The 17,857-nt window shown below is 40.8% G+C and overlaps 1 protein-coding gene across 3 annotated transcripts in view; it reads right to left on the bottom strand.

The window, feature by feature from the left end:
* The window catches only part of CAMKMT (calmodulin-lysine N-methyltransferase), a 316,021-nt gene that overhangs the window by 12,320 nt on the left and 285,844 nt on the right, over positions 1–17,857 (bottom strand). For all 3 annotated transcript variants that reach the window (XM_032497431.1, XM_032497429.1, XM_032497430.1), the window contains 2 exons: positions 10,630–10,704; positions 3,864–3,927 (listed from right to left, as the gene is read on the bottom strand). In XM_032497431.1, coding sequence (XP_032353322.1) covers positions 3,864–3,927; positions 10,630–10,704 — 139 coding nt within the window. The remainder of the gene's footprint in view (positions 1–3,863; positions 3,928–10,629; positions 10,705–17,857) is intronic.

Raw genomic sequence — 17,857 nt, 5'->3', positions numbered from 1 at the left:
ATGATTTACATTTTTAGCGCTGCTTATAGTCAGGACTCCAGGAATTTGGCGGTTACTGAGGGCCAGCTTCTAAAGAAGGTTAAATGAATCCCACAGTGATATTTTTGAATTCTTGACAATCGGTTAGCAGCACTAGCAAGCTGGAGAGCTGTCAGTATCACGTCCCCATCCATCTCCGCACAGTCCTGAGTACACTCATCCTGTCTGACTGGTTTGGCTCCCCTCCCTGAGCCCAAAGCCATCAGAGGAATACTAGTAGGTGCCATGTGTCGGCTGTCATTTCCGGACTAACGTTCAACTTCTAGGCTGCTGTAGCTGTATTTTAAAAGAACACAACAATTAGGGGGTCACCCATGACTCATCAGCAGCGAGAAGCCACCCCCTGGAGGGAGAAAGGTGTGGGTGGGGAGGGACGTGTTGCTTCTGGGAATGAGTAAAATTTGCTGATTTTATTCCTTTTTAAGATCTGATCTTTTCATCTTTTAAGTTTGCTGGGGAGTCCCTTGTAGGCTTCTGGCAGGAGTCAAATGTTTTTACAGTTTCTCTCAACCAGTAAGTTCAGGGAAGTTTCTACCTGGAACAGGTAACGATCATTTCCTGCTGCTATTTGGGGCTTCCGGTAATGACTTTCCAGGCAGAAGTGCCTGTTTATCTGAGGACTTGAGGCTCAGTCTTGGGATTTGACACTGCCCCTCAGCCAAGCCAGGAACCCACCCTGGTGACTAAGCTGTCTCTCGGGGCCTGTGCCCCGCTCACTCATGATCCCCTTTATAAAAACTGAAAAGCAGGGAAACTCCTCCTCTCCATCTACCTTCTTTGCTTCTGGATCCTGTCTCCACTCAGCATATCTGCCTTAGCTAGAAATCCAGGACTCATACTCCCCAGTGACAGCAGAATACGTTTCTTTCCACAGCTTGACCTTTGAACCTTCGTGTTACAATGACTTCATTCTTGCCACCTAGTAGTAATTTCTCTCCCTTTGCTGGTGGATGTGTCTGTAGTAAAAAGTGTCATCTTCAACCAGGCAGACAGTCCTCTGGACTGCAGGGCCTGCGGCAGGTATGTGGGACACGGGTGCAGGAGAGACACAGCGGGTACAGTTATGTATAGAAAGCGTCCAAGTCCAGGTCAAGAACATGTTCTTTCTCCTCCTCCCACCAGCAATTCTCACAGGCAAATTTTTGGAAAGAGCCCCCTATATTCTATACTCATCACAGCCCCAAAGTCTCTCTAGTTCTTCAAGGTAATAAGGGCTAACATACATATTCAGAGCCAGTCCTGGGCTAAAGCTTTCCAGTGTGTTGGCTTGTTTACTCCTCATTTTCCAGATGAAAAACTGAAGCTTCAAGAGATGATGAATCCAGAAAGTGGCTAGATGGTCAGAAGAGACTTGGGTTTTGTATGTAGGTATTTTCTTACCCAACTCAGTATAGTTTACCTTCAGAAACTGGGTAACTGGAAGCATTGGGCCAAAGTGCAGTTTTTTCTGAGCATCCTGAGAATCTGCTGCCTCTCCCATTGAATCTGCTGAGCCTTGAATTACCAGGAACTCAGGATCCACCAGTGCAGCTGCTCACATTGTTTCTCTGTAGGCCTCTCAGGGGCCTTCAGCCTCTGGGCCACAAAGCCATGGAGGGGTTGTCTGGGCTCCAAGAAACATTAAAAGCAGCTCTCATTGTAATGGAATAAAACCTTTAATGTTATCTTAGTCTGGGACTGTGACAGCAGGAGGAGGTCCTTTGGAAGCAGGACAGCGGCCCTGACAGCTAAGAAGAAGAGCTCAGTTATTCCTCTGGTTACTCCCAAGCCCTGGGAACCCTTCCAACCCACTGGCATGGGATATGGAGCTGCTTTGTTCTCTGCTAAGTCCACGTGACCCTTCTAGGGTCCACCTGGTGGAGGCCCAGGGAATGTAAATGCCCTGCGCCCCCAGACCTCCCAGTGGGGATGAGATTCCTGGATAGGAATTTCAGTATGTCCATGTGCCACCCACAACTGGGATCTCCCCCACTTCTGGTAGGCACCCGACCCTTTAGGCTAGAGCACCTGGCAGTCTGAGCAGGGCTGCAGGACATCAGGGGTCTAAGCGAGGCCCCCTACTCTCATTTCTAATGTTGCACCTTGACGTAGGCCCCTCTGGTTTGGCCTGCCCACGCCTCACGGAGCAGGAGTATGTGCTGCTGACTCCAGGGCGCTAGCTCATCCTTCTCTGAGCTGAGGGCGAGTATCAGCTGTCAGTAGGGAGGCTGCCATCCTCAGAGAGGGCCGCTGTGTGGAGCCACACTTCAGACAACGAGGAGTGTGTCCAGAGTTTATAGAGGGTACAGGAGAGCTGTCAGACATTCCAGTCTAATCTGCACTTAGGTCTATGCATAGCTTGGGCAGTTTTCTATGCAAATCATGCAAATCTGCTGCAAAATGGAGTAGGGATGTTGGTGATGAGTGACGTACTGTTTGTGCAGTGGGAGATCCAGGCGTCCTCGAAAGCATTGTATTTCTGTGTAGTAGATGTTCGTAGAAGCCTTCACATCCAGGAATCTCAGTGCCCTCTCTGAAAATCCTGATCTTGCAAATGCTCACAAGAACCACCCAGAGCTAATGGGGGGATGAAAGGGCCCCCAATTTTCTTCTACCCTTAAATTGAAGTCACGCTCACTCAACCATGACAGCTGCCACCACTAGCTTGGAGCACACCCCTTCCTTGCCTCAAGACCCACCTCACAGGGGGAATTGAGAAGGCCAATTTAATTTAATTGATTACCACTTACAAAGCTGTGGTTACTCCTCTGAGAGGCCTATTGAAAGTTTCTGAGCTATATAGAGATAACAAAATAAAAAGCAAGAGTGTAAGGCAAAGGATGATTATCAAATCGCTCTGAGAACCTGCAATGTGAAAACGATATAAAAGAAAGATTGAAAGGTATTAGTCTGTAAGTCTCACTGAGGTCAGAAGACTAGAGCAAATCTTTTTTTAAAAAGACTTTAGAAACAACTTTAGAAAATACTTCACACACATGCGCACACTGCAGTCCTTTCTTGAGCTCCTGTCTTAGGCTACATTAACATTGTTAACCGATTTTCAATTCTTACAGCACAGCAAGAGTCTTACATACTTACAAGATCTTTTTTTAATGCATGAGCTTTAAACTTGTTTTCTTACTTTAAATAGATGTATATTAACTCTCCGTTTAGGCTGCAGGACCGCCTAGCTTAGTATAACAGTCCAACAAAATAAGAGTGGATACAAACTCTGTAATTTACTCACAGGCATAAATGGATATATAAATGTAAAAATGTGCACAATGTTTTATGCCATGCTTAGCTTCATTGTGACCTAATGTTTATAATATGTAAATAATGGCTTCCTTTTAAAGCAAAGGACTTTTAATACACAGATTCCTCTGAAGTCCCTTTTCTGTAACATAAACAGAAATAAAAAGAAAAAAAATATTCTGTGGCAATAAATAAATACCCAGTGACAAAGGTTACCATTGAAGGGATTTAAAATGACAGAAGTCAACAGAAAACTTTCAATATCATACTTCTACTTTCATATGAAGATATTGTTATCAAAGGAAAAGACTCAAGAAATTCTTTGATAAAAATAATCTCACACTATCTTTGAAGCGGTTTCATTTATTTTACTACCCACTGTGTTCCTTATCAGAAGGCCAAGGGTAAGAAGTTCCCTAGTTATGATTAGGAAAGAATCTGATAGATCAGAAGACTCAATTGAAGTTGGACATAATAAGTATTAAAGTATTACATGACATTAATCCTGCCATTCCATTACTCTCTGCATCTTTGTGCACAGACTAATTATTCCGAAGCCAGTGTTCAGGAGAAAATAGAAACATACTTACCCTGGGCTGGAGTAATCTCTTTATTGCATCAACAAGGCTGGCTCTGTACTGGTCCAGAAACAGGCTGACATTGAGAAGAGAGCAGAATCCAGATTAAACTGGGTTTTCAAGTCTAATGATACTAATGGAGATAAGAACAAGGCTAATTACACATGTTTACTTGACACTAAAAAAGAGAAATTGTTTCCTTCCATTCAAATATCTCACTAGAATAATAATAATCATAATAGATACTGTGCTCAGTGTTATCCAATCAAAGCCAAGTCATCAACCTGTGATGGGCCAGGGGTCACACACGACTGGGCCGCATGTCAGTGTGAAAGGGACAGTTTCTAAGCTGCTGTTTGGGGGAATCATCTGGTTGAGACGAAGCTCTCCCAATATTTGTTACTGAGAGTGCTGTGAGGCCACCTTCCAAAAACAAACCACCAGCCCTATCACACCCAACTCACGCAGCAGATCTCAGGTGGTGATGGTTTTCAGTGACCAGCAACAGCACTGAGGTTAGATTCAACCAGTGACCCACGAGTAAGCAAAGACCAGGTTTAGGCGATGTGACCCAGAGACCATGGCAACTCTGGATTCCGCCCCCGCCCCTTGATCTCCATGTTGATTTTTTTTTTTTCCAGTCCATGTGATTTTTCATTTGTCTTTTCTGGTTTGAGAATTTATCTTGCTGCTCTGTCATCTCTTTGGCTGGGTCAGTCTGACCCAGGCCTTATTTGGAAGCTTGGGACAGAGTCTCCTTACCTGGGACTTGCAGGCTAGAACACTGGGCGGCCTTGTGCCTCAGCCATCTCATGAGGGGCCTGAGCAAAGCCCCTACTCCCATTTCTAACACTGCAGTTTGGTGTGGGCTCCTCTGATTTGGCCTCCCCGCTCCTCACACAGCATGGGCCCTGCCTCATCCTTCTCCGAGCTAGAGCTGAGTATTGGCCATCAGTAGGAGCACAGCTGTGTGGAGCCACACTTCAGATAAGGGGAGAGCGTAGTTCAAGGTTTCCTAGGGCCTGGCTCTGACCTTTCTGCATGTGACCTTGGGCACGTCACTTCACATGAGGCCTCAGCTTCCTTGTCAATAAAGACCCACCTGTGTGGCTGTGGTGGGCACCAAATGAATGACAAATGTGAGCTGACAGATACTGGTTGATGACCTGCTACATAGTAGGGACTGTTTGGGCCTTGGAGATAAGCTGTGAATAAGACAACATCCCCATCCTCAGGGAGCTTCTGTCTGTATCCATCGCTGCATCACGAGTTCTAGCCCAGCGCACATGGGGAAGGTGCTCAATAAATATTTACTCACTGCCTAACCGGCAGATCAACACAGTCCGTGAAACGGAGGCGCTTACGTAGGGTGAGTTTCAGTGCCTCCAAAACAGGATGAACGTGCTCTTTCACTGGTCTGGCTGAGGAGGAATCTGCATTTAGGTAGGATGTTTTATCAGACCAGGTTCTCTCCTAATTCTCTTACTTAAGAGGAGTTGGGAGAGCGGCTTATGAGATGTTTCCAAGAACTCAGTGCTTGGGTTTCACCATGACATACTTAGTGGAAGTTTCTTCTATAAAACGCTGCTTAGAGCAATGGAAAAAGAATCCACTTAAGGTGAGCTAGAAATTATGTCTAGAATGGGAACCCATCCATCAATCAGGAGAACCTGATTATTACCCAGGGGAAAATTTCTTATTGTTCCATAAGACCAGGCACTAAAATCTTAGAGCACAGAATGTGTTTAATTTGAACGCTACAAAAATGTGCCTTTTAGTCATATTAATCAGTGGTTAATAACCAGTAAGGACTGATAAGAAAGGAATCAAATTGTATTTAAGTGTTCTAAAATTTTCTCTTTGGGACTATGTATCTTACTCTTTAGTGAGGTAATATCTTAAATTTTAGTAATGAAGCATTCTATTTTGTTAAAGGAGACTATCTCTGTAAGAAATATCTCTGTCAGTTACTTGGGTCTATGGGACCCAAGTGATGGTTGGGATATATTCTCAGTTTATACCTGGGCATCCTAAGAGCTGGTAAGATTGTTAGAAATAAACAACAACATAAAAGCTGAGTTTAAAGCATCACCTTATAAAGTACTATTTCTACTTAATGTTGACAACGGTGACCAAGATCTTAACATCACAGCTCACTAGAAAATGCAGCTTAACACACAGTACACATTCAAAACAGTTATTTGAAAGCTAATGCTGTCTACTCCATCACTTCAAATCAAATTTCCCCAAAGTGATTCTTGTAGCTCTCTAATAGGTTTTTATTCCAAGCAAGCTCACCTTGCAGAAGCTCTGGTGCAGAATTTATAACGCTTTGTAGGATCCATCCTATGAGCAATTTCTCTGTGCTGTAGTGGGAGTGATATATAATCTCCTGAAAATTCACCCCTTAAATAAGTCCTAATGGGTTCAGAGAACAGCAGTAGCTTAAGTGGATCTATTAAAAAAGGCTGAGTGGGTCAGTGATTGGGATGGAGATACCGTTTCAACTCTCCCTTCAGTTACTGATCAAAATACATCGACAGTCAGTCTAGTTTGGCCATTAAACACACACACACACACACACACACACACACACACACACACACACACACACACCTCTATATAATTCACTTGTGGAATCAACGCTTATTTTGTTCCACTGATCTGAATCACAGATTGTATGACAAAGGAAAGGTGCCAGGCCATTTTCATCACCTCCTTAGAAGCAGTCAGGGTTTTCTGCAGAGTACAGAGCAGCTACCACTCCTCTCATTGGGAAATTAATTAGTGCAGAGAACAAGGAGACATTTCTGTCAGTATCCACAGAGAGGAATACCTCCCTGTAGTTTTCAAGGTGAAATGTGCTCAAACTCACTGTTTTAGATGTAACTTTCAGCAGATGAATGGCCTCTAACAGTTTTTATCAACTGATTGCTGGGGGAGCCTTATTCTGATCTCACTTGGTGCCACCCCATAGGCGTGAGATCTTGGCAATCTGTCTGTCTTCTCTGGGACCAGATTTCTTCAGGTGTGAGGCGAGAGGGCTGACTACATTTGGGTTAAAAATCCTTTCAGGTGGAAAGGTCTGTGAACCGTGATTCAGAACTATCTATGATCACACTATCTGGAAGAAAAAGAAATTCTAGAGCCTATTTGAGAAAAAAAATTTTTTTTCACCAAACCCAAACTTTTTTCATCATTTAAAGTAAAAATGATAGAAAACAGAATCAATCCACTGTATATAGTTAGTGAAAAAACGCTGTCAGAGGAGGTGAGGTGATATAACTTCCCCCTCTTCTTCCCCAAGTCTCAGGCTGCAGGTGTGTCTGGCTACGGGTGGCATTTCAGACCTGCTTTCCAAGCCTTTAGAGAATCCAGATGTATAGAATCTTTCTTTATTTCTTTTTTTTTCAAATTCACAGACTCATTTTTATTTTTGCAGAGCTACAGTAAACTGGAAAGCCATCAAACACTGAATGAAAGTGTTCATTGGGTAAAAAACATCTTACTTCCAGACTCTCAGATTATTGTGATTGTACAGGAGTCTGGAAAGGCAGGCTTAAAATTAACAATCACTCGCTAGTCTAAACTCAGCAAGGACCAGGCTGGACTGCATTTCAGAAGAAAGGAACTCATATTAAATTCAACATGAAACAAGTCAACCAAAGAACTTAATAGGCAGGGTTTGTTTTTTTTTTCCTACATCTGCGGTTAAATATGCTAATATTTTGATGTTTGTCAACAGCATCCTTTTGCAGGTATGGCTGTACCTTGATTTTTCCTTCTGTTTATTTCAAAGTTGACATTTTACAAGTTACTTAGGAACTGGTGAACCATGAAACTATATTTCATTGTCAAAAATGCTGAATGGTGAAATAATGACTAGCTTTCAGTTTGCCTCTTTATTTTATAATCTAGCTGAGCTACTAAATTTAGATGTGAGCTAAGAAACTGTCTCTTCTGGGAGATAAGTTATTTCCCCCATTGCCTACAGGTTTATGAATGTTTGAATGTAAATATATGAATATATGAATGATTTAAGAACATAAACATATCACCGCCCGTTGTAATCATGTGCATTTTACTTGAACCACAATGTGGGTTTGGAATAGGTTTGTGAATAGAGCTTGTTTTCATGTAAATGGGATCAAGCAGTACCACTGGTTAGCTATTCAGGGAATCAGACAATGCCACCCTTGCTGGAAATGCTTCAGTAAGAATTTAATCCATGTACCTAATATTTGAACTCCGACTCTCGCTTCATATTCCTATGGCCTAATCCAGATCTCATTGACTGACAATGACTAAAGGATGCTGTGAGACTTAACGTGATCTATTTATGTGTGGCACCTATTTCCACTGGCACTGAGTATTTCAGGTTTCATCTTGGAGGTAGTGTCTAAAGAGAGCTTTCTTCTCCTCCTCTGTGACATTCGTGAAAAAAAAAAAAAAAAAAAAAGCCACATGGTCTGCTTTCCTGCCTGCCCCAGGAGCAGCATCCATGCGTGCGATAACTCTGACAGAGAAACACCAGTCCTACAGGACACAAAGAACTCGTGGCATCCTGAACTTCCCTGCTCTACACACAACATGTATACTATGAACATCACTGTACTTTCTAAGTTTCTAAACAGCTTACCCCATCCCTGTGAATCTGAAGACAGGCCATTACCAAAGCATTTCTTCTGGAAATAATATCAGCGTCACAGTGAGAGTAGCTTAATGTTTCCCACTTACAAATGGGAAATTATAAACAGGCTGACGGTCTGGAACTTACAACACCAGGGGGGAAAAAAACTTAACAATTCATGCACAGAAAAGCCATTTATAAAATGAAACTTGGTGTATTTAGTTCATTTGAATATATACATTCCCAATAGCAACTAGATGTGTGTGTGTGTATGGGGGGGTGTGTGTACAAAGAACATTGTACTATTACATTATGTATTTGTAATGAAAGCCTTAACTGAATATGCATTATGTATATCAGTTGTATGAGATCCTGTTGTTGGCTCGGGGAGAAAAGACTATTTTTCAAACATTTTGTGTGGCTATTTTTACCCTAACTGAGAACATTAATCAGAAAAGAGCTTAAATCTTACTTCCTCTGCTTGTTGCTCTGGTACAAATAGGATGACATGGTGTAAGTGTCCATAACACAAGGTATGACAAAGCCAGGCTGTTTTGATATTTGTGCAGAGGACAAATTTAACTCTAAATCTCTTGGCCAGACCTGACTCTCCCCACATAATCAGAGTCCATCCGTGTGCGACCCGCGTCTGAAGCTCCAAGAAGATTCTGCCCTCCTTCCCTCTTTCCACTGCTCTCTGATCTGACTTTCATGCTTAATCTGATCTAATCCTGCCAGCATTATCTTCATCTGTGCAATGAAACCTGGAGGATCCTTTCTCATATTTGGTGAGGAAAGGCATTTACTAAATTACTTGCTCAAATCATATGGTGAGGTTTTAGCTCCTTATTTTTGATTAGATGAGGGATGTCATATTGAGACACAATATCAGTGATTAGTCAGAAATCCGTCTCTCTCTTTTTTTGTAAAAAGGTTTTCTGAAATCGGATGCAGGGAGACTAAAACAGCCATGAAAAACTGGAAAATCACAACTAAAAGTTGAAGAAAATATTTCTTTTTCACTGAGAAATATTTTCCAGGGGAAAACAGAAAGCAAACCTAATTCCATTGGCTCAGGTAGAAAGTTACCCACTGAAAATCTTATTAAATAATGATTAAAGAAAAAAAACTTCCTGAAAATTTCATTCTAATCATTCAACTCTAGGATAGAGAAAGTCGTCTCTAGGTTCTGGATCTTACGTTTGGGCTTCTCAGTATAATAGAACTTCTTCAGAATCTGAACTTGTGTTTTCAAGTCTATAGTGTCATTTAAAAAAATCACGATCAAATAAGGTCTTACTCTTAACAGGAAAAATACTTGTGAATGGTCTATATTTCCCATATGCTAAAATAATTACTATTCAACACATGAAGAAAATACATAAGATTAGTTGAAATAATTATTAAGGTTTGATACATATTTATCCTGTAACTTAGGATCAGACTTTCATTAACCATAAGTAGATCGGGCTAAAAGAGAAGACCAAACATCTCATGTAAATTATTTTTAAAAGGCAGGCACCTGACAGAGATTTCAATATTATTATTTGCATAACATAAAATGTAATTTTATAATTCCTGCTTTATGTATAATTAAATATCATAATTGAAGACACTGAAAATACCAGATAGCAAATATACATTTTAAGAAAAGCTATTTCCCTAAAGATAGTCCACAGATATGTTTATATGCTGGAGCATGTATGTGTACACACACACACACACACACACACACACACACATATTCCCTTATATCAATAGTCAGATCTCTCCTAAGAAGTAAGCTAATTGAGCTGTTTGTGTTGATAAACTCCTTTTTCTCCAGACTATTCCTCTCCGAGCCATAATTATTTGCAATTTGCCTAAGTCGTCCATTTACTGATACGTCAAGCATGAAACAGAGGCAATTCCAGAAAATGGAAATGCTTCTCAAAATCAATCTTTGGGAAATAATGTGGTAGAAGTTACTGTGTGATAGAAGACTACCTTATAACTGTCACATGGAGATGAATATTAATTTGTTGAGGTTAAGGCGGCTTTGTGCCTCATTTGTTGACTTTGCCTCGCTGTCAGCAAAGCAGTACAGCCCAATTACTCCAGCAAAGCTATTTTTTTCTAACACGATTTTTATGATTTTTATGTACTTACCAGTCAGCACACATAACAATGTCAAAATGTCCTTCCAGTTGAGAGACATCTGTCTCATTATCCCATCGTAAAACGCTTGAGGAGAAAAAGATTTTTAAAATTATACTTAGGGTTTTTTTTTTTAACTTTTGATTTTTGAGCTATTAACATTATTTTTTGTGGCACTTGCAAACTATTTAAAAGGTATATACAAATTATATCAAAAGGCATAATACAAAAAAAAAAAAATAAAAACCAAGGGCTGTAACTGTCTGTTCTACATTTTACTTAGCCTTCAAATCTAGAAGAGGGAGAATTCTCTATTCAAATACAATAGTTAAGCTTTTGCTAGTTGTTATAGGTTTGTGTAGACAAACTAGGGAAAAATATCTTATCTTGACCACAGTCCTCAGAATGAGTCTAGATTCTTAACATCAGTGAGGTACATCCTGAAATCAAAGTATTCCCTATTTCTGGTATACAAATTTATTTTAAAAAATGATGTGAAACTTAATGCCTGGCATGTCGGTTGCATTTCTTATGGATGAGGTGAGTAATTTGGCAAGATGGAAGAAAAGAATACCAAACTTTCACTTGGTATTTTTCAGTTTTCAGGTACGTTTTAAAATTCACCTGTCCTGACACTTTGTCACCAAAAGAGGATCAGGTTTTAAACCTCATATTAAAAACAAGTATTTGAAAATTCTAGTTATGCCTATGACACCAACCAGAGATTATAAGTTACTCTCAATTAATAACTTGGATGATTAGCATTTTACCATATTAAAGTATTTTACTGACTCCTTGTTCCACCACATCAACTCTGATTTGCAGCATTATTTTTCAAAGTAAACTTCTGCTTCTATTATCTATTTTGATTATTATTTAAAACTAAACTGAGTGAGCACAGCCTACTCTGTCCAGTTGTATTTGCTTATCTTGGTGAGTTCTTTATTTCTTCTACATCTTCCCTGGGTGAAAAGTCATGTATTTGAATATAAAAAGAAGTCTTATTTTTTCATATACATTACTATACATCCACGACAGTGAAGTTTTCAAAGTAGAAAAGATTAAACACATCTCCATGAAAATACCTATGCAGACTGAACATCAGTTGTTCATTCACTCCTTTGACTCATCCTTAGGACCGCCTCCTACGTGGCAGGCCCTGGGATGGCCTACAGGCCATGCCTTCACAGAGGCAGCCTAGCAGAAAGCCCCTAATTCTGATGCCGTGTCCTAGGTGTTATGTAAGCACACAGACTCAGCTCCAGGGAGGGCTTTACAGACGAAGTGGACTACACCTCTGTTCACAGGTCCTGTGGCACATGGACGAGCTTTACAAATTAACTGTAGTTTTGCTGTAGTTGCCCTGACCCACTGCAGAGTCAAGAAACAGAGGAAAACAGGAAACCAGGAAACCAGGAAACCCCTAAGGGATGAGCGCTACTTTGTTTTTGGATTGATTCCTCAAATACTCCGTGCACCTGGGGAGAGTGGGAAGTAACCAGCACCAACTTTTCTGGAAATGCTAAGGCTTCCGGTGCAGCTGGGACTCAGGCTCAGTGAGAGAGCGGGCCTGTTCAGCCCTTATCAGAGACCTGAGTCTTAGTTTCTACATGAACAAGATTGTTTAAAGTATAGCTCAATGCTAGACCTTCGCAGATCATAAAAGTAATGTATCCACTGCACACATTTGGGGAAAAAAATCAAAGTAGTAAAATTACTCATAATCTTACCATTCAGGAACCATTATTTAGAAAATGCTTCTAATGCATGTGTCATTACTAATGCACCAGGACAGAAAGTGCTGGAAATCCTGTGGTAATATTGGATTCCTGAGGTGCTTCAGCCTCTTGGTTCAAAAAGACAAACTGGAGAGATAGGGGTCTAGATGGCAATCAGTTGTGGGTTACCACAGCAGATGTAACGAGTCATGATTCTAAAAGAAAGTAGGGTGTTCAGCTTGGCCGCATGGACCACCACACATTCCCAAAAGGCATTTCCCCCCAGTTTTCCTGAGGCTTAGTGGCTATGCTGTCCCCATAACTGTAAGCAGGTGACAAAGAAGGAGGAGTGTTATGGATAGAGTCCAGCTTTGGCATCGCAGGCATACCTAAGTTCAAATATTGGTTCCTTCCCTGACTAGTTGTGTGGACTTGGGCAATTATGTAACCTCTCTAAGTCTGTTTACTCATCTGTAAAATAGTGATAACGATGGCCACCTTCTCAAACACTCTCAGAGCATCATTCACACTGCATCCTGAGTTGTGTCTTTCGCACAGCCTATGATGAGAATGGTGCCAAGAGTGGTGGAATCAGGTGGCTTCTACTTTGGAAGGCCAGAGATGTTGGTGACCTCGATATTCAAGGAGCTGGTCCTTCCAAATCCTCTCCTCTGATGAATGTGCCCTACACCCTCCTCAGACACTCACTCACACACACTAGAGCAGTGCTTCGTGGGGAAGGACCAGATTTTTTTTGTTTGTTTATAACCAATCTGTGGCAGACCGTTACTTTGGTAAAATACAATTACAAGTGAATAGACAAGTGAGATTTAAAAAGAAAAGACATTCCAAACACAAGTCCACTGATCATATGCTTGGATGTTACAGTAATATTTCTAAACATTCACTTCAATTTCTGAACTTAGCTCGCTGCAGCTCACTAGCGTACTGTTCACAGACTGGTACCAGTCCATGGCCTCTTCGTGGAGCAGCCCTGCCCTTAGTCCTTGTCTACCAATAACTGCAACCATGACAGCCCCTCTACCTTTCACAGCTCACCCCTTCCAGAGGGGACTCTAATTCCAACCATTATCCAGTCCTACCGGCCTACAACCTGCTGGTGTTATCACCACCTCACCGTCCCTCTTCTTAACATTTATCTTCCCTCCTTGCCCAGCTTGAGTCCCGTAGCCAATCATCTTAACTACTCCCTTGCACAGACCCTTCGCTCCCTTGGCCCTTTCTCACTTCCTCACCTTTGTTAAATCCAGCTCTCTGCCTGCTCTAAGGCTGCATCTATGCACCTGACTGTGGTTGGAGAAAGCACACAAGCATCCTGACTGACTTTGCTTTAAATTCATGACCATGAACCACAAGTGGATTCTTGATGTCCGGCAGTTACACTTCCATTTCCCTTGCCCATTTATGCTCCTGATCTCCCAGCTTGTTATTTTCCACCATCTTCACTTCTTTCAAAATTCTAACACTTCCTCCCTCACTCTTACTTTCAGCTGATGACCTTGCTGCCTACTTCACCATCAGAATTGCAGCAGTCAGATGAGAACTTCCCCAAACTCCGACCACCACACTTAACACTCCTCACAGCATCTGTACCTACATACTCTCCTTCCTGCCTCTTATCATGGATGAATTAGCCATACTCCTATCTAGAGCCAGTACCTCCTTACACACTAGCGCCACCCTCTTTGGTCTCCTGTAGGGCATAGCTCCAGCAATTCTCCCTTCTTTATCCTGTGCTATCCATTCTTTCCTCTCTACTGGATTATTTCCATCAGTATTCAAACATGCAATTATTTTCTCCTTTTAAAATATCCTCTCTTGACTCCACCCACCCTTTTGGTTATTGCTTCATTTCCCTATTCCTCCCCTGCAGCATAATTCCATGAAAAAGTTGTTTAAACTCGCTATTTTCAATTCCTCTCCTCCCAATCAGGCATTTGCCCCCAACATTCCACCAAAAATGTTCTTGCAGACCTACCAAAGATCTCCACATTGCTAAATTCAGCTCAGTTGTTAGTCTTTATTTTATTTGACCTACCAGCCCGCACCTCTCATATATCCAACTTGCTATTTTATTATTTCCACTTGGATGTTTAAATTGACATCTCAAACTTATTATCTCCAATATTTAATTCCTCATCATCTTTCCCCAAATTCATTTCATTCACTGTCTTTCTCATCTTGTTAACTCTACCCTTCCAGCAGCTCAGGCCAAAACCTTTCACTATATCCTGGACTCTTACTTTTCTTTTACACGCCACATTGAATATGCCAAGAAATACAGTTAGCACTACTTTTGAAATACGTCAAAATCCAACTTTTCTCTATCTCCACGCTCCCACTCTGGTCTAAACCACCATCGTCTCTCATCTGAATTATTGTATAGTCTCCTAATTGGTCTCCCTGCTGTAACCCCACAGTTGCTGCTCAAGGGAGCAGCCAGAGTGATTCTTTAAAAATGTGTATCAAATCATGAGCCTTCTCTATTTTCTACCTTGTAATGGCTCCTCTCTCCACACAGAATAAAAGCCAAAGTCTTTCCAGTGACGTGTAACCCCCGTGCAAGCCAGTTACTACCCTGACCTCACCTCCTAGTCCTCTCCCCCTTGCTCTCTTTGCTCTAGAAACACTGATCTCTTTATAATTTCTGGAACACACCAGGCGTCCACCTCTGCCTTAGGGCCTTTAAACTGGCTGCTTCCTCTGTGTGGCTGTTCCTCCTCCAGATATCCCTGTGGCTGTTCCCTTACCCCTTTCAAGTCTTTGCTCCAATGTCTTACCTTCTCAGAGAAGTCTACCCTGACCACTCTATTTAAAACAGGCAACCATTCATTTCCACTCCAGTGCTCCTGAACTCCCTTAACCTGCTCTTTATTTTTCTATAGCAATTATTACCATTTAACATGCTATTTAACTCAATGATTAATTTTTAAAGTTCTCTTTCTCCAGTAGAAGATAAGCATCCTGGGACAGGGATTTCTAAAATCTGTTTGTTCCATGAGGTATTTTCACCTCCTTAGGAGAGTTCTTGACACATAATAGCTGCTCAATAAACATGTCATTTGAATGAATTGTGTATGAATATACCTAGCAGAGAGCCTGGCATACAGAAGGCACTCAAGAAACAGAGGTTCCTATATTAAGTTGTTCTCTGAATAGCATGTGTAGATTAGGCAGATATGGAGGCCACTTAAAATGCTTTCTGAGGATTTCTACTTCCAGTTAAGATGGAGTAACAAGGCCCTCATTTACCTCAATGCCTGAAACCACCACACACACACACACACACACACAAAACCACACAAAATATATAAAATAATAGTTTTCAAGACACTGAGAATCAGCAACAAAGGACAATCTTTGAGAGAGGGGGAAAATACCATCACCCCACGTTACTGCCGTAAGAGAGCTTCCAGGCCACAGCACAGGGAGGGTATCTGGGCAGGAGCGAAGTGGGCTCCCTGGGCTAAGGAGCTGGAGCTAAGAAAGCAAGGCAGTTACAGTTCCCAGTACTGAGTACCAGGTAGGAGAGTGCGGCACAGACAGAGAACTCTAAGCATCTGTGGATACTCTCCCTGAAATATTCTGCAGAGGCCTGACTGGAGCATGTGCATGAGGAAACTACTTGTGGGTGGGAAAAGAACCACCTGAGAAGACTGGAGGGGACTGGCCAGTGTTCACACAGGGCCGGGAATAGCACCTGTTCTCACCAGCAAGACTAAAAAACCTCGTAATTCACAGGGCACTGGGTATGGTCCTCAGATGGGTCTTGTCTCAGTAGTGGAGAATAATGAGCCCTAAACTAAATGCTGCTTTGTTTCTGCCTAACAAATCTTAAAAGTTATACCCCCAAAGAACAAATTATTTCAAAATAAATGTGTCCCAAAACCAAACCCCAAAACATGTAGAAGAATACAAAAACATTCAGGATCCCAAAAAAGGTAAAATTCAAAATACCTGGCATAAAGTCAAAGATTACCAGACACGCAAAGAATTGAAATAATACTTTGCACTTTGAAAGGTGCTAGGAAGAGAAAGTGAAGACAAACCACAGGCTGGGAGAAATATCTTATATCTTTGCAAAACATATATCTGATAAAGAGCTTATATCCAGAAGATACAAAGAAGTCTGAGTATGTTAATAATCAGAAAACAAGCAACCCAATTAAAAAAAATGAGTAAAGCATTTTAATAGACACTTCACCAAAGAAGATTTAAGTGGCAAATAAGCACATGAAAAGATACCCAACATCATTAGTCATTAGGGAAATTTAAAACCCCAACAAGATACCACTATACACATATTAGAAAGGCTATAATTTAAAAGATTGATCATATTGAGTGTTGATGAGAATGTGGAGAAATGGAACTCTTGAACACTACTGAGGGGGGATATAAAATAAACCACTTTGGAAAACAGTTTGGGAGCTTAATTTAAAAGTTAAATATATGCCTCTATATGATCTAGCTGTTTCACTCTTAGGTATTTACCCTAGAAAAGTGAAGGCAGATATCCACACAAAGCAAATATCCATCTATCCATACGTGCACACAAATGTTCATTACAGCTTTATTTGTAATAGCCCAAACAACCCACAAGTTCATCAATAGGTGAAAGGATAAACAAACTGAGGCATAGCCACACAGTGGGATAGTACTCAGGAATAAAGGGAGATTGTCATACTAAGTGAAGTGAGCCAGAAAGAGAAAGAAAAATACCATATGATAAGACTCATACGTGGAATCTAAAAAAAATGACACAAATGAACTTATTTACAAAGCAGAAACAGACTCAGACATAGAAAACAAACTTATGGTTACCATGATAGGAAGGGGATGGAGAGGGATAAATTGGGAGTTTGGGATCTGCAGATATCAACTACTATAAAAAAATTAGATAAACAACAAGTTTATACTGTATAGCACAAGGAACAATATTCAATATCTCGTAATAGCCTATAATGAAAAAGAATATGAGTAGGAATATATATACATATATATGTATAACTGAATCACTATGTTGTACATCAGAAATTAACACAACATTGTAAACCAACTTTACTTCAATAAAAATATATAAAAAATAAAAATTGTTTAAAAAAGGAGTTAAAAGGAAAGAACTATTGATACATGCAACAACATAGGCGATCTCAAAATAATTTTACTGACTGAAAGAACACTGGGTTCAAAAGAAAAAGTGATTGAGCGATTTCATTTATTTGAAACTCTAGAAAATATAAACTAATTTATAGTAAGGGAGAGTAAATCAGTGGTTTCCTGGAGAGAGAGGAACCTTCAAGGGTCAGAAAGGAGGGATCATCAAGGGTCACTAGGAAACTTTGGTGGGGGTGGGGTGATAGATATGTTCAGTAGTTCGATTATGGGGATGGTCTTCAAGGGTGTATACAAATTGCAAACCTTATAAAAGTCTACATACAGTTTATTGAATGCCAATTTTACCACATCAAAACTGTTTAAAAAAAAAAAAAGAAAATGCTCTC

This window comes from Camelus ferus, chromosome 15, assembly GCF_009834535.1.
Source record: "Camelus ferus isolate YT-003-E chromosome 15, BCGSAC_Cfer_1.0, whole genome shotgun sequence".
Lineage (NCBI taxonomy): Eukaryota > Metazoa > Chordata > Mammalia > Artiodactyla > Camelidae > Camelus > Camelus ferus.
This window is presented reverse-complemented; position numbering and strand designations above follow the sequence as displayed.